A 20,864-nucleotide genomic window follows, 5' to 3' on the forward strand; every position below is an offset into this window, starting at 1 on the left:
CAGGGTTGATCACCCCAGCTATAGATGCCAAAACTTTCGCAGGGCAAGGGTCCAGATTTCAGTGCTCTCATGATTTTAAGTGATTTGGCAAACAAGGTGGGGGGAAACTGTAAGAGAGCCCCTTCTAAAATAGTTCAGAAAAGGGGGTGGTGATGAACAGAGTGTCTGAATTAAGCAGACCACTCTTACCCAGTCCAAAGATCAGGGCTTGATCCATCACCGTTATTTATCTCACTGCCCCATCCCAGCTCAGAACCTGGCTATATGCAAATTAGTCTGTCCCTGGCCCAGTGCATTATGGGAACATGGCAGACCAAACTACCAAGCCAATTCTTCACCAGAAAGGAGACAAGCTACCGGGGACCGGTTTCTGGCATTTCAGCCTCTTCGGCCCGGCTTGCTTGAATCCTGATGGAGCAGTGAGAAAGGGACTCATGTCTGAGTATACCCTGCCACACCTATAGTGGCCAAAAACGATTCAGAAAAGGGGGTGGTGATGAACAGAGTGTCTGAATTAAGCAGACCACTCTTACCCAGTCCAAAGATCAGGGCTTGATCCATCACCGTTATTTATCTCACTGCCCCATCCCAGCTCAGAACCTGGCTATATGCAAATTAGTCTGTCCCTGGCCCAGTGCATCATGGGAACAGGGCAGACCAAACTACCAAGCCAATTCTTCACCAGAAAGGAGACAAGCTACCGGGGACCGGTTTCTGGCATTTCAGCCTCTTCGGCCCGGCTTGCTTGAATCCTGATGGAGCAGTGAGAAAGGGACTCATGTCTGAGTATACCCTGCCACACCTATAGTGGCCAAAAACGATTCAGAAAAGGGGGGGGTGATGAACAGAGTGTCTGAATTAAGCAGACCACTCTTACCCAGTCCAAAGATCAGGGCTTGATCCATCACCGTTATTTATCTCACTGCCCCATCCCAGCTCAGAACCTGGCTATATGCAAATTAGTCTGTCCCTGGCCCAGTGCATCATGGGAACAGGGTAGACCAAACTACCAAGCCAATTCTTCACCAGAAAGGAGACAAGCTACCGGGGACCGGTTTCTGGCATTTCAGCCTCTTCGGCCCGGCTTGCTTGAATCCTGATGGAGCAGTGAGAAAGGGACTCATGTCTGAGTATACCCTGCCACACCTATAGTGGCCAAAAACGATTCAGAAAAGGGGGTGGTGATGAACAGAGTGTCTGAATTAAGCAGACCACTCTTACCCAGTCCAAAGATCAGGGCTTGATCCATCACCGTTATTTATCTCACTGCCCCATCCCAGCTCAGAACCTGGCTATATGCAAATTAGTCTGTCCCTGGCCCAGTGCATCATGGGAACAGGGCAGACCAAACTACCAAGACAATTCTTCACCAGAAAGGAGACAAGCTACCGGGGACCGGTTTCTGGCATTTCAGCCTCTTCGGCCCGGCTTGCTTGAATCCTGATGGAGCAGTGAGAAAGGGACTCATGTCTGAGTATACCCTGCCACACCTATAGTGGCCAAAAACGATTCAGAAAAGGGGGTGGTGATGAACAGAGTGTCTGAATTAAGCAGACCACTCTTACCCAGTCCAAAGATCAGGGCTTGATCCATCACCGTTATTTATCTCACTGCCCCATCCCAGCTCAGAACCTGGCTATATGCAAATTAGTCTGTCCCTGGCCCAGTGCATCATGGGAACAGGGCAGACCAAACTACCAAGCCAATTCTTCACCAGAAAGGAGACAAGCTACCGGGGACCGGTTTCTGGCATTTCAGCCTCTTCGGCCCGGCTTGCTTGAATCCTGATGGAGCAGTGAGAAAGGGACTCATGTCTGAGTATACCCTGCCACACCTATAGTGGCCAAAAACGATTCAGAAAAGGGGGTGGTGATGAACAGAGTGTCTGAATTAAGCAGACCACTCTTACCCAGTCCAAAGATCAGGGCTTGATCCATCACCGTTATTTATCTCACTGCCCCATCCCAGCTCAGAACCTGGCTATATGCAAATTAGTCTGTCCCTGGCCCAGTGCATCATGGGAACAGGGCAGACCAAACTACCAAGCCAATTCTTCACCAGAAAGGAGACAAGCTACCGGGGACCGGTTTCTGGCATTTCAGCCTCTTCGGCCCGGCTTGCTTGAATCCTGATGGAGCAGTGAGAAAGGGACTCATGTCTGAGTATACCCTGCCACACCTATAGTGGCCAAAAACGATTCAGAAAAGGGGGTGGTGATGAACAGAGTGTCTGAATTAAGCAGACCACTCTTACCCAGTCCAAAGATCAGGGCTTGATCCATCACCGTTATGTATCTCACTGCCCCATCCCAGCTCAGAACCTGGCTATATGCAAATGAGTCTGTCCCTGGCCCAGTGCATCATGGGAACAGGGCAGACCAAACTACCAAGCCAATTCTTCACCAGAAAGGAGACAAGCTACCGGGGACCGGTTTCTGGCATTTCAGCCTCTTCGGCCCGGCTTCTAAAATAGTGGCATCATGGGGAGGCAGCCCTGTGTCACCATCCATTTCATGAGGTAGATCCCCAAAAGAATTTTGAATAGTTGTCATTTTATTGAGAAAATATTTCACAATCTGGGTGGTCCGTTCCTGAGTGGGGGTGAAACAGCTATTAATAGTGATCGGGCTGGAAAAATCTATTACAATTTGAAAGAGTTCTTTGCTACTGTTTCCAGCCTGTTAGATTTTCGTAGACAGGAAAAAAAAAATTTTGCTCATGGACTTTGGCGTAATGAGCTTCTAAAGCTGATTTATAAGTAATTTTATTAGTGGGGTTAAAGTTCTTCCTCCATACTCTCTCAAGCTGCTTGCATGCACTTTTACTTTTTCTAAGAGCCTCCTTCAACCACGGGGCTGAGGCTCTCCAAAATGTACCTACTCTTGTTTTAGGAGGGGCTACTTCCATGAAGCCCTCCAGGAGCCACTTATCTAGAGAGCGTACGTCGTTTTCTATGTTTCCACTGACAGGGATAGGATGTTGCCTAACTGAATTCGCTAGTGCCTCCGAGGTGAGCTGACCAAAGGACCTGAAACAGCTCACCCGTGGCTTACCATATGATTGAGACCTTCCTAATTCCTTGTGAATTTTAAAAGTAAGTATAAAGTGATCAGACCAAATAATGGAGAGGGGTGCATCTATTTCAATCTTAGCCATCGAAAAGATCTGGTCAAGAATGTGACCCTTATCATGGGTGGGGAGTGTGACATAGGGATTCAAATTTCAAATACTTAGGGATTCGTACAGCCTTATGGGTTTGGGATCCGTAAGTTGGTCCATGTGGATGTTAAAATCTCCAAGTACCATGCAGTCACTGTACTTGGACACGAAGAATTTGCCCTAAAATGAATGTGACAATGAAACATGTTGGCGCAGTAAGAAACGGTTTGCATGAAAAGCAACTGGATTTTTAACTTGAATGAGTGCACAGTTGAATAATAAAGTTTGGTCTGAGTAATGTGCATTCCTTCAATTTGAACAACACAGGGTCGCATCGTGGGATGTAATCTTTTCACTTCACAGCACCTTTCCTATTTGTTCTTCTTTTGATTCGGACACCATTTTCTGAGACAAGATGACTACCAATGATGATAAAAGTGGGCACAACTGGTGAGTACCAACCAGTGAGCACATTTGGTGGTGCGAACGTGAGGGGTCATCTTGTCTTTTCACACTTTTTTTAAAATTCTTTTGAATTCTTTATGAATCTTTCTGCACTTCGTACAATTTCTTATGTATGGGGATATATACAAAAAATGTGATGACTGCCATCTGTAAAAACTTTTTTTGTTTTAAATGAAGGCATAAGAATGGTGGGTAACTACCTCATTATATAGAAGAGAGGAGTTTATGGCATTTACATTTTATGAATCCTCACCCCCGTTTGAAATTGTTTGGCCTAAAAAGAGGTGCCTTGTAAACCAGGTCTTTATGTTTTTTGATTGATTGTCGAGGGGAGGTCGACCTGGTTTTTCCCCTCTAAGCTCCTTTTTGTACGCATGCCTAGCACCTCACCCAGACCTTTGTGTCATAGTACAAATGTTTTTGTGTCATGGCAAGCACAGGTTTTATACTGGAAAGTTATCCTTCAAGTGCAAATGACCATGCCCAGACATGCTTGAAAAAGCTTTCCACTTTGGATGTGTGCTGTATAGTGCAAGAAAGCAAAAGCAAAAAACACACAAATGATGGACAGAATTCAGAACAAATCAAACATTCACCCCCAGTCCAGAGATCATGGTTAAATCCATTGTTCTATTGCTAGCCATGCCACCCCAGTTTAGACCCAACCATAAGAAAATGAGTCGTGACCCTGCTCCTCATGGGAGAGCAGCACACATGCAAAGTAAGAAGCGTTTGGAGAAATTAAAGAAATTCTCCTTTTTAACTCTAACCTCAAGGAGGTACTATTTTTTGATGCAAAGTCTTGTCTACATATCCCAAAGAAATGTGGCTTTGCATCAAAAATCAATGGTGGCTGCATAGGAATGCCCATGTACCACCCTTGGTATGTCTCTCCAATGCCAAGCAATGCTAGCACTACTTTGGGTTCATTTAAGCCCTCTTTTGTGGTCAAATCAAGTTTTGAACTGCAAAATAAGTCCAAAATAAACATTTTGCCCTGGTTTCTGTCACTTTTATGATGCAAAATCAGTGCAAAATGTTGGTAAGTCTGCCGCTAAATGTCCATCAGAACCTTGAAACAAGTCTACATTCATCTGGACTAAGGGAAAATTGTGTTTTGAGAAGATAATCTGTTCTATGCTTCTTGGGCGGCAGCTTTGCCTTTTCATGGGGGCGGCAGCAGCTCCTCCGTTATGGTGGAGGAGCATCACCCCACCTGCCAACAGCCGAAAAAATGAAAAATAAAACGATAATAAACTTTGGTTTATTATCATTTTATTTTTCTCTCGAGGCTTGGGAGTGGGTCCAGGGTGGTGTCAAGCTGGAGGGGGGGAGTGTTGGGCACTGCCTTCGCTGTGCATGGGGGTTTGGCTGTTCTTCTTTGGCCAGCAGTCTCAGGCCGGCCAAACCCACATGTGCAGTGAAGCTCTCTCCAACACCAGCTGCATTACTGGGTTGAAGAAAGCATGCACAGGATCTCAGTCTGTGTGGGAGCACAACTCATTAGCACTCAGGCCAATTCCGACGCTGCTTTCAGCAGTATGAAAGCAGCATTAGGAGTGGCCACAGTGCACTCTGGGAGCCTGTGCCTGGGGAAGCGAGGAGCGCGATGTGGCAAGCAGGTGTTTTATTTTGTATTTGACTCCTCCCCATCCCCATTCCCCACCTACCCCCGCCCAATACTTTGTAATTTCACCTGCTGCTACTGCATGGAGAGCTAATTTAAAATCTTGGTAATCTACTACTGATGGTGACCTGCTGTCAAGGAGTTTTGAATCATTAAACTAACTCCTCAAAGTTTCCAGTTATTGTGTCATAGCAATGTAGTGAATTAATACACCAAGTAAAATAAGTCACATGTATTTAATTGTATCTCATTAAACAAATGTATTAACATTACAATTAATTGAAGTCCTCATACTTTACTTTCTAAACTTTGCCCCGACATGGGGAGAGGATATTTTACCATGATGGATACCTTGCCAGATAGGGATGTGATGGGCACTTTGGCTTTTACAGTGAGAGGAAAGGGAAAACATCACGCATAGATCCCAGGTCAGGACCCAGCTGCATTGCTTTAATAGTATGGATCCCAGTATTGGCAGAATTACTTTTGCTGTAAGTTATGAATGAGGCGAATGATTCTCAGTAATGAACTGATAAGAAATGCATGTCAAGATAGGGGTGCATTTGTTGACATTCTTGAGGACATGTGTTGGTGGAACAGCAGCCCCCTCCAGGGACTCATGGAGTTTTCCCTCCAGAATATGAGAGTAAGCACAACACCTGACTATTGTCACAGTCAATACCTTGGTCACATTTGTTTATACTCCGCGAGAAACCTATAGCACAATACCGAGTAGTTTTGCATCTCGGCAGTTTAACCCACATGCCAACACAAACCGCTAAACACCTCCAGTTTTCGCTGACTATCACTTAGGCACAGCGTAACAAAGTCACTGAAATAACTGTGCCCGTGATGGTCCTCATCTATTGTGTGTGTTTTTATGTTGGTTTGTCTACTTTTTTCCAGAGGTACAAACTTAAGACGAAAACCTCCTCTTACAGCTATCGCACCTTAGGGAGTGCGACACTAAAGAACGCATATATACTGTATAGAGCTCCTTTTTAACTCACTTTGCACACATAGGTCCTGACGAAAGCCAGATTTAATATAGCATTCTGGCCCAACGCCTGGAAAACCTCGCCATCACGGGAATGGCCCTCGAATGGCTAAAATCCTTCCTCCACAACCGCTCCATTCAGGTGGCAGAGGGACACTGCATTTCTAGGGAAACCCCGATACGTTGCGGAGTGCCTCAGGGCTCTTCATTGAGCCCTACACTCTTCAACGTATACATGGCTCCTCTTGAACAAATTGTCGTCCCCTATGGCATTAAACTCCTGACCTACGCGGACGACACACAGCTGGTTGTTTCTCTTAGCCAGTCCGAATCTCCCACCATCGATCTATACTCCTGCCTGGAGAATATAGTCAGCTGGATGAGCGACTCCCACTTAAAGCTCAACGGGGACAAAACTGAGCTAATGGTATTGGGCAACCAGGCCCACTTTCGCCCAGAGTCTCTATGGCCCCCCAGCATGGGCCCACCACCAACCCCTAAAACTGATATCAAAAGCTTGGGGATCTGGCTGGATGACAAACTTACCCTCAATACGCAGGCCATGAAAACCGCAGGAACATGCTTTGGCTTGCTCCGCACCATCCATAAGATCCTCCCACTCCTCCCTCTCCATGCGAGGAAACTGCTCATTCAGGGTCTTATACAGTCTAGACTTGACTATGGCAACGCCTTATATCTTGGTTCCCCAAAAAAAGTCATAGCTAGGTTACAGGTGGTGCAAAATGCGGCCGCCCGAATTCTCACAGGCACAAAAAAATGGTGTTCAGCCAAACCTGCACTCAAAGAACTCCATTGGCTCCCGGTGGAGCAAAGGGTGCATTTCAAGGCCATGTGCCTAACCCACAAAATTCTGCATGGAAAAGCTCCGCCGGTCCTGAAAAATCTTGTGACTCCCTATACGACTAACAGAACTCTACGCTCAACCAACGCCCATCTGACCAAAATACCCAAGATTAAGAAAACACGCTTTGGAGGCCGGCAGTTCTCATATCAGGCGTCCAAGATGTGGAACACTCTTCCACCGGACCTTCGGGCCCAACCTAATCTCCTGTCATTCCGCAAATCCTTGAAGACATGGCTGTTCCCCTGACTTCGTCTTCTCCCCTCCTGACCCCACCTCTGGAGCTCATAGTGGATTTCAGATAGCGCTGGGACGCCTTCGGGCAGCCATGCGCTCTATAAATCTCCAAAAAAAAAAAAAAAAAAAAAAAAAAACACAAGGCCTGGCTGAAACTAGTTGACCACACTGGATGTGGGAGGCCATAAGTCTCTCCAACCACATCCACTAGCCTTGCTTTTAATACCGCCAAGGACCCACGAATAAACTCTGTGAACACTGGGACCCTCTGGACAGTTTTTAAATTCACTCTTAACACCATCACTGCACACTCACTAAACACACTTTGCTCTGCTGTAAACAGACGTCACAGCACACCCGAGGCACACTCGGTGCCTTGGGTGAGGCCCAATGATGAAGCATGCCACCAACTAGGTTGGTGGGTGAGGGCCTTCATAAAAACTAGTATGTTTTTCCGACACACACTACTTGATACACTAAGGAAAGTAATAGTAATCACATACTATATATTTTCAAAAAGTTCTTAACACTGATACAAACACCAATTTAAATCATAGGCCAATTTTACCTGCAGATACAATAAAATAAGACAGCAATTTAGTTGGATCTTGCCACATAAACCTTACTCGCTGAAGTACGTTTAATCCAAGGAACTTAGATCACTCTTTATCAGGCAGGCACATTTTAGATTTTTAAAGAAATATTATTTCTTAACACTGATACAAACACCAATTTAAACATAGGCCAATTTTACCTGCAGATATAATAAAAATAAGACAGCAATTTAGTTGGATCTTGCCACATAAACCTTACCCGCTGAAGTACGTTTAATCCAAGGAGCTTAGATCACTCTTCATCAGGCAGGCACATTTTAGATTTTTAAAGAAATATTAGCTCTTCTGAAGTTCTAGTGGACTTTTGTGAACTTTTTACAAGATTTGTATTGTTTTTTTATTTTTTGTTTGTTGTCTTGGCAAACAGAACCCATCTGCATCAACCAAGAGAGTCATGTTATCAGTAAACACATTTTTGTTCAAAGCAAGAAAGGTTATGCTAAGAGAAGCGGTCCCGAGTAATTACCAGTGGTTGAGATTAATTCAAGCATATGTGAGAAATACATTTTAAAATCAAATTTCGACTTTTATGAGGCGCGAATTTTCGCACTGTACGGGCGATTTCAAAAGTGGGTGGGATTCAGACGGCCCCTGCCGTCCTCCGCACAAGCCCACCGTGATGCATGATGGCCGGGGGCCATACCGAGCATGAAAGGGGTTAATGACTGATGCCCTAAGTTCTTCAAAGCCACAAGAATAACAGAAATGATGTATCATGCACTTTGAACACAATAGCATCACTGAACGATACATCATTTGATCCAAAATATGTTGCAGTGAAAATTGTTTGAAACAAACTTTTGGAATATTCAGAGCTGCATCGCTTTAGTAAAGAGATTTTAAACAACCACAACTAACCAGGGACTAAAACCATCAGGTTTACACCAAATTTCACAAGCTCACATGATAGGTTTGGTTAACCACAAGGATTGTAAATCATTACAAAAGGACTGAAAGAAGTAATCCAAGAGTAACCTTTGCTACCTCAAGCTGTGGCTAAATTACTCAACTTACTTCACTCTTAAACAACGTGGACATTTGCATAAGGCTGACTTTGGTGACACTGAATTATACTATTTTAGAAAGATCACGCTACAGAAGCAACACTTAATGTCCCACAACAACATATTTTCAGCACAGAAAGACAACGTTATTTCACAGTCTAATTAACTTTTTAATCCTTTTTAAACAAGGTGTTTGGATACAGGATTGGAGAACATTCAACTACATTTCACATTTAGAGGAACAGTCAGTAAGAAACTTAAAAAGACAAATACTCTTTAAAAAGGAATTACACGCATTCCAGACTCCAAGAATAATCATTAAATATCCAGAGAAAGACAAGATACTTCACGTTACAGCTCACAAGGTAGACGAGATATTTGTCTTTGTCACCTAATCTTCATTTTGTGACTCCAAGACTCTTTTATTTACCATTCCCAATCTAAGACCACTGTGCAGCTGTATTGCTTTTTTACTGAGGTATATATAATATCAGCTCTCTTGTAATGCATACACTTTCTTGTGAAATTTCACGGGGGTCAAATTGAGGTGATTTCCTTCCTCAACTCTGAGGAAAGTGTACAGCAGAAACATGTGTTTGAAAACACTCGAATGCCTTACACGCAAAACGGGGTTAGATGTTCAGCCGAAGACGAATGCTTTATGGCATTTTAGTTTTGAAATAAAAAATGAACACTAGTATAATTCAGAACATTATTTATAATGTCAAATGATCCGTGTTTTAAACAAACAAAATATCCTCGACACAGAATCTGCTAACTTCCCAGTTAAATTGTGACATTCTGCTGTGCCCCATGAAAAGCTGCTAACTAACTTCATGTTCATTATCCGTCGGGTATTGGGTCTGAAAGTTAAGACTCCCCCATCTAAGCCCTCGCTCTTCCTCAGCCGTTATTCTGCACACATTTTCCACAAGCTGATAGCCTGCAGTCTTGACAATGCAGGAAAGGAAACCCGCACAGCTGGACACATGTTTTGTTTCCATGTCTCTTACAACAAAACGAAAAACACACCCATCTTCAGGGTGCAGCCAGTAACGAATGCCTGTTTCATAGCAACAACAGACTCCTCCGTTGAAATAATGTAAAGCAACAGATAGAGGTGTACCTTTAAAACGCAGGCCATGTTCCCCCGTTGTTGCCTCCCTAGCACAGAGCAGGCAGCCTCTGCTTCGTGACTGTTCCAGCGTCAGGCATCGCGTTGGTGCTGCGGCGAGACAGCTAAACCCCGCATTCCTACAGATCCAAACAGAGGTACCACAATTCGGAGGTCCTCCCTTCATATTAGGCTTCTCGTGCCCGGTGTGTTCCGCCTCTCAGCGCCTGCCACTGGCTGGGGGCCAGAGCAGCACCTCCCCTCAGCCACGTGACATGCTTTGATTCATAGCTCTTGCATGGAGATTGTCTGGATGCTGGCATTTTTGCACCACGCAGCATGTGTTGTTTTCCTGTAGGAGCAATTTTTTGTATAAGCGAGTCAGCATTAAGACTTGCATGTGCTTTGACAAATCATTTAAAAATATTTGTTTTAATCCAACGCATTCGGAAGAAATACACGCAATGTACCAGGCAACATTTTAAACTTTATAAACATTTGTACTGAAACTTTCTTTTCCTTAGAAGAATGTGTCTGAAATTCTCTGCAAAAGGACATGGATTACATATGCATTGACATTTTCTGAAGTTGAACCACGCTACAGTTCAAATTAATATTTTTAAACTTGGCAATTTTCAATACAGTCATTACTATTGTGTAGAATGTTATTGTATTGTCACATTTATATAGCGCTTCGTACGCCTGATGACGCCACAAAGCGCTCCAATTCGAATCAATCCTAGGGCACCCTTTTACAGTATATGTTTCGGAGAATTTTGCGCGTAGAATCACCCATGTGGGGATTTGTTGATTGAGATGAGTGAGGTTCAGAAGCATGCAGTGCAGTATGCATCGCAACGCTTTAGCATGTAATTGTAATTCTTAATTGCATTTATATAGCGCTTTCTATACCTGCTGAGGCATTGAAGCACTTTGCTACTCTGAAACCCAAGATTAGAGTTGAATAGTTAGGAGATTACTAATATGTGCTTCCTTTTACCCTTGTGGATTACTTGTGGGTAGATGTGTTAGTTTTGTGGTCTTGATTTCTCATGCATTTTGTAGTGTTTTGGGCAGGAACAGAATAATTGGAGTGGATTAGAAAAGGAACTTGTAGATTGGTTTGGGAGCAGTGGACATGTGCTCCTGTTAGTTGGGTGAATTGGCTAAAAGAGAGGGGGAAGTTTGAAACGGATGTTTGGGAGTTCAAAGTAGTCAGAAAGGGTTGGGGTAAGTCCACGATTAGAGACTTATCCACACATCTAAGTATGCAGTGATATACATGCATACATGTACCTGTATATTATCTACTGGCGGAGGCCAGTAGGTAGTTATAGTTAGGACCATGTTTCTATATGAAAAGCGTTTTTTGACTTGCCGATATCTTTGGTGCTGTTTGACGAATCTTCACAAACTTTTCCCCAAAAACGTTTCCCCCCAAAAATTGTGACGGATTACAGAAAATTCAGGGTGATCCGTCAAGTGGGGGCAAGAAAAAGGGGAAGTCAAAATAGTGGATTTCCCATGTTAATTCCAGTAGGAGATTTGAACAGGCTATAGCCCAATCTGCTGAATGTAATTACACCAAATTAGGCAGAAAGCTAGCATTTGGTACATTGATTGTGCTTTTTGTTATTTGGAGTAAATCTGTTGAGTAGTTTTTGAGAAATTAAAAGAAATCTAAATTTGAAAAGCTACGATTGCAGATAATTGGCAAATAATGAAAAGGTTGTGCGGGGAAATTCAAAGCTCTGATTGATTTCCAATACTTCAACCAGGAAGTATTGGCAGCCATTTTGGGACACAGCTTCAGCTGAGTCTCACAAAAAAAAACAACAAGCGTGGGCGTCTGAGCTTGTTTTGTAAATCGCCCCTGGGTGGCCAGGGGCAGTTTCTAAAAAAAAAAGAGTAGGGCTCCCCTCCTGAAGCTCTTTAGGTCCCGGTGATCACCACCTCTCTGGGGTTTTAATTAATATGGAAGGGAGTGAAGGACTGGACTTTTAACAGTACCAGCGGTGCCAGGGAACAACACCTATAACCTTCATGGGATACCTGTTTCGGCGCACAAATTACAGAGACACGGGAAACTTCCTTCGGCGTCAAAGATCAGCGTTTATTACTGCAGGGAGGCAAAAGTCACAAGAAGTACAACAGTGTGTAGGTTCTGAGAGTCTGCTTCAATTTGAGGTTGTAGGTCGCTCTCTTTTATACAGAGTGTTACCATTGCATAACATGTGGACAAAAGATTATAATCCGGTTCCCACAGTAGGTTTCAAAAAGGGTCGCTTTCATGTGTTCAGAATCCCGGAACATCATTACAATAGCTATGCCGGTTCCCAACTGTAAAAGTACATCTTCCCACCATTAGGCACACCCATTAGAGTTGTAAATGACAAAGAAGAAGAGACAAGAACAGCTGCAAGGAAGTCAGACACGTGTAGAGAAAAGAGTGTGGGGGTAATATCGGAAGCATGATCGTAGGATCAAAGAGTTGGATCCATCGCCTGCAAGGCTGTCACAATAAGCCGGCACGACCAGATTACCCTCAAGCTGAGCCATTTGCCTTTGCTGTGTCATTCCTCCGGCCATAAAGACGCATGAAAGGAATATGCGTCTTCCGTTAGGCTTGGGAACTAGAGGGTCAGGGGGCGAACAGTTATCTGCTCGCTGACTACGTGAGGGCAAGAAACAAAATGGATGCCGTATCTAAAATGGAACCCGAGGGTTCAGATGAAGAACGCGTAATATTAGACGAACCCTGGCAGGTAGTGTAGCGAAATTTCGCACACTTGCCGAACTCGTCATTTGCGGTTCGTAGATACCAAACTTATCCATATTCGGTAATGCCCAGAACATCGTAATAATTTTTACGGAACCTCAGACGGTCCTTTTGCCCTCATGTAGGCAAGCACTAGTCGGAATCATAATCGATTTCGATACTCATCAGATCACTCAGATGTTGTTGATACATTATTCGATCCTTCAATGCCTCTTTGGTGACAACGGGCTGTCTTATACACGTCGTAGCACAAAGGCCACATAAGGCAGGACCACATTGCACACAAAGACAACATGAGAACAGAAATGTCACAACAATCCCTATGATCATCAGAATCTTCCAACCCCAAGTCGATATCAGACCCCAAAACCATCCCAGAAGCGTCCAATTTCCTTCATCCACGTGTATGGACTCCGAAATTTTGTGCAACTTAGAGATGGCTTGATAAACCGTTGGAGCGTTATCAGGTATGAATATGCAGCAGCTCGAATGGATGACTTTACAAACCCCACCTCTATCTGCTAGAACGATATCTAGAACCATACGGTTCTGCAACGTCATCAGTCTATCCGCCTGGACTTCGGCTGTTAAATTTCCAAGGGCATTTGCAGTTATGTTGGCAGTTGATTCTACTACACGAGTTAACTGTCTCAGGTTCCTGCTATTAACCATCGGTCCCCAGAACGGTAGGAAACCCTTAAAGAAGTCTCCCGCCTCTTGTCCGGAAGTATCTTCTTTGCTAATCACACCTCTTACAATTCTATTTCTGTGATAATCAGAGGCCACAGTGAAGGTCGGAGGCAAAAGATTTGCAATATAGCAGGTACCCGAGAAGTCATGAGGTAACCACGTGTAGGCTCGATCATAACATACAAAGTAGGTACCCTTGGCAGGTAGGAAGACAGGGGAGGAGAGTGTCGGTAAGACATATGTCTCGGTACAAGCACTCTCCCCAAACTGAGCTCTCGGATTTCGACCAAGACCTTTCAAGCAGAAATTACCAAGGTGAGGTACAATCCATATCGGTGGCGAGCTTTTAAGCTGCCTCTCACCCACTGATAAGCTGTACTCAGCTTCACTTAGTTCCTTATATGCTCGCACCTCTTCCTCTGGGATGAGTGATGCGTCAAAAATATCTCTATCTAAGTCTGCAATAGCTCTCGCCAGAGTCTTGTGGTACGGGCCAGGACCAGAGTTTGCTGAGTGTGGTTCTCGATGGGGGTAGGAATCTAGTGCGCTACGGAACATAGTTTGTAATGCTCGAGCTGACCCTTGTGCACTATAAGGCAGAACTAGGTACGGAATACCTTTATCCATAGTATGTGGCATTAACCCACACACCCAACAATTGGTAGTGTTTACCACTAACTGATGCTGATGCAGGAGTTGTATAAAGGAGTTGTTTCTGAATTCCGCACGTCTGATTTGTTCGTGTTGAGGCAGAGGATAAAAGGAATGTGGAGAAACAGTAGAAATGAAATATTGATCATGAGATGGAAGAGTAGGTGTATCAGAAGACAATAAGAACTGAGACCCATAATATATTCCTCCTACCAATAGCATAGATATGGTGAGAAACAGTATGATTACTTGTGAGAAAAACCATTTTGTATGACATATTTTCTGCAATGTAGATCTTTGCGCCAACATTTCTTCTCTTTTCGACAGCTCAGACAATGATGATTCCATCCCCTAACGACCGTCCGCGACGTTCTTGACGCACTTCGTTCTGAGTAGCGGTTATCAATTCCCAGGAATTCCCAGAAATTGATAATAGAAACCAACCTTGTGTCGATAGCTGCTAAACAGAAGGAAGTACCCGCACGGCCTTACGGTCAACCTGGATGGTAGGTTCTAGCTAGATAATGTTCTTGGCTGTACGAAAAAGAAAAAGATACACAATATATATAATGTCCACTGTTTTCAGAGTAACGTAGAACCTATAAACAAAAAAAATCTTTTTATTTATGGCTTGTTCGTGGACGAAGAAAATATCGGCTACTTCCAGGGCGAGTCTGATCTTCAAACAATGGATTGGACGGCAAAGGAGTGTTCAATTGTTCAGGCAATTGTTCAACAGTCAAATTCTCCAAGGTTGACGTGGAGGAAATTGTTTGAGAGGAGTCAGCAACGGTGTCAGATACAAGCCGAGCTTCGCTGAATGGAACGAAACGTGGTGCAGTGTCGGTCTCAGATGAAGAAAGACCTCTTCTTATCCAGGTGTCCGATGGCAAAGGAAGCGGGACTCTCTTCGTGTGGGTAGCATGTACCCAGTTCCGACGTCCGTGTAGTCGAACCGCCGTTCTCGTAGCCAGCTGTACCTGAAACGGGCCCACAAATCTTGGTTCAAGGTTTCGTTTTCGTCCGTAGTTTCTGACGAGGACCCAGTCCCCTGGTTGAAGTCGATGACCAGGACCCTCTGTTTGTGATGGCAGAGACTCAAAGACCTGTTGATGAATCAAACTCAATTTAGCAGTCAGATCATAGAGATAATCAATCAACATAGGGTATTCAATTCTGTCAACTTCCTTAGGTCTTGGGACTCCCCATATTAGCAGGACGACCGAACACAATCTCATATGGGCTGAGCCCTACTCGAGAGTGTACAGTTGCCCTGGTCGACAGGAGAGCCAGAGGCAAAGCGTCGGGCCAAGATAAACCAGTTGTTGCCTGAATTTTAGCCAATTTCAGTTTTAGAGTGCCATTATATCCCTCCACCAAGCCTGCTGATTGTGGATGGTTTGCACTATGAAATTTTTGTACTATCCCTAAACCGCGACACACACTCTTCATCACACTCCCAACAAACTCACTTCCGTTGTCCGACCATACGACCCGAGGCATTCCGTAGCGGGGAAAATACTCTTTGAGCAAAATTTTTGCCGTGGATAAAGCCGTATTATCCTTAAGGGGGTAGGCCTCAATCCACCTAGAGAATGCACACACCACAACCAACACATACTTCAAGTTATTACATCGGTCCATGTGGATAAAGTCCAACTGGATAACTTCGAAAGGGTACGTAGGAGGGGCAAAATGACCAGGTGGAGTGGGGGTGCCCTTACCAGGATTGTGCATCAAACACACCATACAATTTTTAACCACTCTCTCAGCACACTTAGTAATCCCATCATTCTTCCATACATGAGACAACAACTTGCATATACCTTTCGTGTTGATGTGCGCCATACCATGAGCCATTGTAACAACAGCGAGCACATACGCATCCGGTAACATCCATCTCTGTTTCTCTGATAGATCAACCCAACATCCATTCTCATCTAATCTTCCCGTGCTCTCTCTCCATTTAGTCCTTTCCGTCTCAGTGGCTTCATTCTGTATTCCTTTCACGCTTTCAAATGGGTCTTTACACATACCAGTCTCTGTTGGCCATCTCACTGAGCTCGTAACATACATTCTGTTTGTCAAATCTTTAGCCGTCTCTTTAGCCGTTTCATCCGCAAACGCATTACCACGACCCACATCGTCCGTTACTTTCTGATGTGCGCTACATTTGACTATGGCCACTTGTTTAGGCAATGTGAGTGCATCTAAAAGATCATTTACAAGCTGACCATGTTGAATCTTCGTGCCATGCGACGTAAGGAATCCTCTCTCTCTCCATAGTCGTCCAAAACTATGTGCCACACCAAACGCATACTGACTATCTGTAAACACATTCACCCGTTTATCTTTAGACAACACACACGCTCTCGTCAAAGCGATTAACTCGGCAGCCTGAGCCGAATTCTGACTTAGTCTTTCGCTTTCCACAATCGTTCTCAATGTAACTACAGCATATGCAGTCGTCACATCACCGTTCGGCAACTTGAAACAAGAACCATCCACATACAAAGTACCATCGGGATCTGTCAATGGAGTATCTTTTAGGTCAATACGACCCTTAGTTTCCTCCTCAGTTCTGAGATAGCAGTCATGTACTGCTTCACCATTTGATTCTGTGTCAATCGGCAGCAATGTTGCTGGATTCAACACATTACATCGTTTTATCCGTATGTGACTGGCCAGCAACGTCAACTCATATCCAGACAATCTTGCGCTCGTCAGATGTTGAGTTTTCGTTCGATTCAATAGAGTGTCAACTGCATGCGGAACCATTACCGTGAGCATATTATCCATAACTAAACCTGCGGACTGTCGAATGGACGCCGCAGCTGCCGCTGTTGCTCTTAAACAACTTGGCAAGGCTCTTGCTACTGGGTCTAAAGTCGAAGAAAAATAGGCACATGGGCGTTGCTTACCACCAAAAGGTTGTGTCAGAACACTCAACGCACAACCATCCCTCTCGTGAACGTATAGTGTAAACGGCTTACTGTAATCAGGAGTGCCCAACACAGGAGCCGAACACAACGCATCACGTAATTCAGAAAAACTTCTCTGACACTCTTCAGTCCAAGGCAATGGGGATGAAACATCCTTGCACGTAAGGGCTATCAATGGTTTCGCCAACAGTGAAAAATTTGGAATCCATTGTCTGCAATAGGACGTAATACCTAAAAAGGCACGAACTTCTCTCTGGGTTTTTGGCACAGTCATTCGGGTAATCGCTGCAATTCTCTCTGGGGTCAACCTTCTCCCTTCTCTTGACAATAAGTGACCTAGATAGGTAACTGCTTGACAACAATACTGTAGCTTTGAAGGCGATACCTTGTGGTGTAAGTTATGTAGATAATGTAACAATGATACTGTAGCCGTTTTGCAAATAGCTTCTGTATCAGCTGCCACTAAAAGATCATCAACGTATTGAATCAAAGCTGCACCTTTAGGTAATACAAAGGCATCAAGTTGACCTTTAAGTGCTTGGCTGTAGATTGACGGACTCTCACAGTAGCCCTGTGGAGCGCGTTTTAACCTAAAACTGCGACCACCTAATGAGAATCCGAATAGGTCTCTGCTTTCCTCTGCAATTGGGATGCTAAAGAAAGCATTCTTTAGATCGATCACTGTGAACCAGGAGGCAGATGCCGGAATCATTGTTAGTAAAGCCGTAATGTCGGGAACTACAGGAAATTGTGGAACCACTATTTTGTTTACTTCTCTTAAGTCTATTACAAAACGATACACAGGAAGTTTAGTTGGGTCAGTTCGTTTCAGAATTGGTAATACAGGGCTATTACACACGTTTCCACGAGTTTCTTCAACAACACCTTTTCCAATGAGATCATGAACGATTGCTAACAGCGCTCGTTCGCCCTCAAGAGAAATACGATATTGAGGTAAACGTGGTAATCGCGCATTTGGTTTCAATTGAATCACATAGGGTGGAATGTCTAACAGGCCCACATCATTGGGACCTGTGGCCCATAAGGACGCAGGGAGGGAATTCAATTCCGGTGGGAATTTATCGACCGATAAATACATTGGAGAGATCACTCTCCGTCCCAATGTAAGCTCTACTCCTTCGGGGGAACAATACAATGTTGCATATAATCGTTTCAACAAATCCAGGCCCAAAAGATTTTCACCACAACCTGTAGATAGAATCAGTGGAGCCGTTAGCTCACGAGGACCAATCATAAGAGGCAAAGGACTAGAGACTGGGTTGCTAACAGGGGCACCAGAGAATCCAACGGAAACGTTCGTTAAGCCAGACAAAGGTGCGCCAGGGAGTTTCGAATGCATGATGGAACTTTTCGTCGCACCAGTGTCTAACAGAAAAGGCTCAACTACACCCGATGTAGCCACTGCAACGTAAGGCCCACTCTGATCGACCGGAACTGACACTACTCCCTCTCTTTGTCGTTGGCTGTCCTAGTAATGGTCATTTACAACAGTCTCATGCTCTACGTAATAATCGTCCACATTATACTGTGCAGATCGGACTGACCCTGCATTTCGCTGGTCAAAACAATTATTTGCATCTGATTGATTTTGATAACGATCACTCTGATTGTGGGATGAACCACGACCTCTACCTCGTGATGCCTGTTGGGGACCACTACCACGATTTCCTCGTGCTGACACACCATTTAGGCGGTCCCGTAAGGCAAGACAATCATATTTTAGGTGTCCCTCTTTCTTACAATATGCGCACTGATTATACCCAAGGGAAGATCTATAATCAAAGTTGTCAGAACGCGACTGTGTCCTATCGGGCTGTGCTCGTGGTCGATACTGCTGTTGTGAATCAGTTTGGTTTGATCGTGGAGGGTATGCTTGCTGTAACAAAACCTTCGTTTTTAGCTCCTTCGTTTTCTTCTCTACACGATCACTTTCTTCCTTTTCCCTATTCTCATAATACTGGGCTGTTGCTAGTATTTGCGCAGGGGTTGAAACTGCCCACGCACTCTCTGAATTTTTCAGTTTGTTGCTTAATTCAGGCAACAAATTCGACACAAATTTGTCAACAAATAACCGCTGGCCTCCCTCAGCTCCCATGTCCTGACCGCTGTGGTCGACAAACGCTTCCTCAAACCTTGTAAAGAAATCCGAGACACTCTCGTCTTTCTTTTGCTTACAAGCTGATAACTTATCCCAGTTCACCTTCATCGCTGGCATGATAGTTTTCATGAGAGTAATGATTTTCTGCGGCAAGTCTAAGATTAGCTGGTCGGGCTTAGCCCCACCAACTTGTAATGCATCAGCCGCTAGCAGTGCAGCCCAATCACCCCCTAAATCAACTGCGTGGTTGGCTTGACGAATTTTGGCCCAAACTGGTTGCGGTACAACATTGCCAAACAACATGTCGATGTCGGCAAGGTTCATAATAGAAGCTTCCACCAGTTGTGATAACTCCTTATAATAACCAGACGGATTTTTACGCGGATCGGGTAAGGATTGCTTCACTTGCAAAACTTCCGATCGTTTCCATGGAAGATGTATCCATACCCTTCGAAAATGCGGTAGAACCACAGGGTTTGCATTAGGATCACCAGGCACCCACAGTGGCGGAACCTCTCTCATGGGATATTGACCAGGAACCGCTTTCCAATTCTCGGTGGTATCATCTGAGGACACCCGAGAATGTGCTGTGGATCTAAACGCTAATAAGCGTTCCACGGCACGTCGTACATCTTCACCTATGATCATACCGTTGGAAAAGTGACTCTGAAGTTCAATTATGTCGGACGGTACATTATCTACATCATCATTATACCATTCGTCCCTCAAAAAGTTACACATCTCCTCAAACACGAATCTCTGCGTAGGCTCATTAAACTGAGAAAATGTATCAAAGACCACACGAGGAGTGTAATTAGCAGGATGTCTTATCCACCTATGTGCCATGGTTATTAATGTCTCTTTCTCCCTACCACTAGGGATCTGACTCCGTCTCTGAGGAGTTTCAGATGAATCAGACGAAAATAACGAACCAGAAAGAGGTGAATAAAGGGTAGCAACAGAGTTAGGAACACGCTTACGAACAGAAGGGGAAAGAAAAACAGGGGCAACAACACTGGAGGTGAAAGAAGGCATAGTAGGAACTGACAAGATAGTTGGAGTAGCAGAAACAACAGTCTGCGAAGGTAGAGGTACAGGAGCAGTAGGAACAAGGACAGGTGGTGAAACAAACGTAGGGTTAACAACGGGCTGGCCCGCAGCCACTGGAGCAACAAGGGGAACTACAGGAGGAATAACAGGAGCAGCTACAGGAGCAGTAGCACCCTGTACATAAGGAGGTGGTGATTTCATCAAATATGATAACAAGGAATCCTCCTTTAAATCTTCTTCTTTCTTTTCTAGATTATTCGGTAAAACCGGGTAACATTTATCTATTTTCATATGATGCAATCTAGTAGAGATTTCCATTTCCTTTTCTTCTTTGTCCTGTTTACATTCTTTTATAGTTTGCATTATCGGAACGAACCCTTGCTTTTGATCCTTTTTAAGTTGTTTGATTTCTTTCTGCTTGGCCTCTTTACGCCATATTCGAAAGGAATCAAACATAGCTGGCCTAGCTTTCTTTAAAAATAATTTAGCCTCAAGATTATCTAAAATCGAAAGTTCAAAAGTTCCATGTGGTGGCCATCTAAGGTCACCGTCTTT

General features: G+C 44.2%; 1 protein-coding gene across 1 annotated transcript in view; it reads right to left on the minus strand.

Moving 5' to 3' along the window:
- Window positions 1-10,246, minus strand: part of ST6GALNAC3 (ST6 N-acetylgalactosaminide alpha-2,6-sialyltransferase 3) — a 1,741,316-nt gene extending 1,731,070 nt beyond the window's left edge. The window contains exon 1 of the mRNA XM_078645280.1: window positions 10,091-10,246. Coding sequence (XP_078501406.1) covers window positions 10,091-10,108 — 18 coding nt within the window. The 5' untranslated portion in view covers window positions 10,109-10,246. The remainder of the gene's footprint in view (window positions 1-10,090) is intronic.
- Between the last annotated feature and the right edge of the window lie 10,618 nt (window positions 10,247-20,864).

Source organism: Lissotriton helveticus, chromosome 1_1 (assembly GCF_964261635.1).
Source record: "Lissotriton helveticus chromosome 1_1, aLisHel1.1, whole genome shotgun sequence".
In the NCBI taxonomy this organism is placed as follows: Eukaryota; Metazoa; Chordata; class Amphibia; order Caudata; family Salamandridae; genus Lissotriton; species Lissotriton helveticus.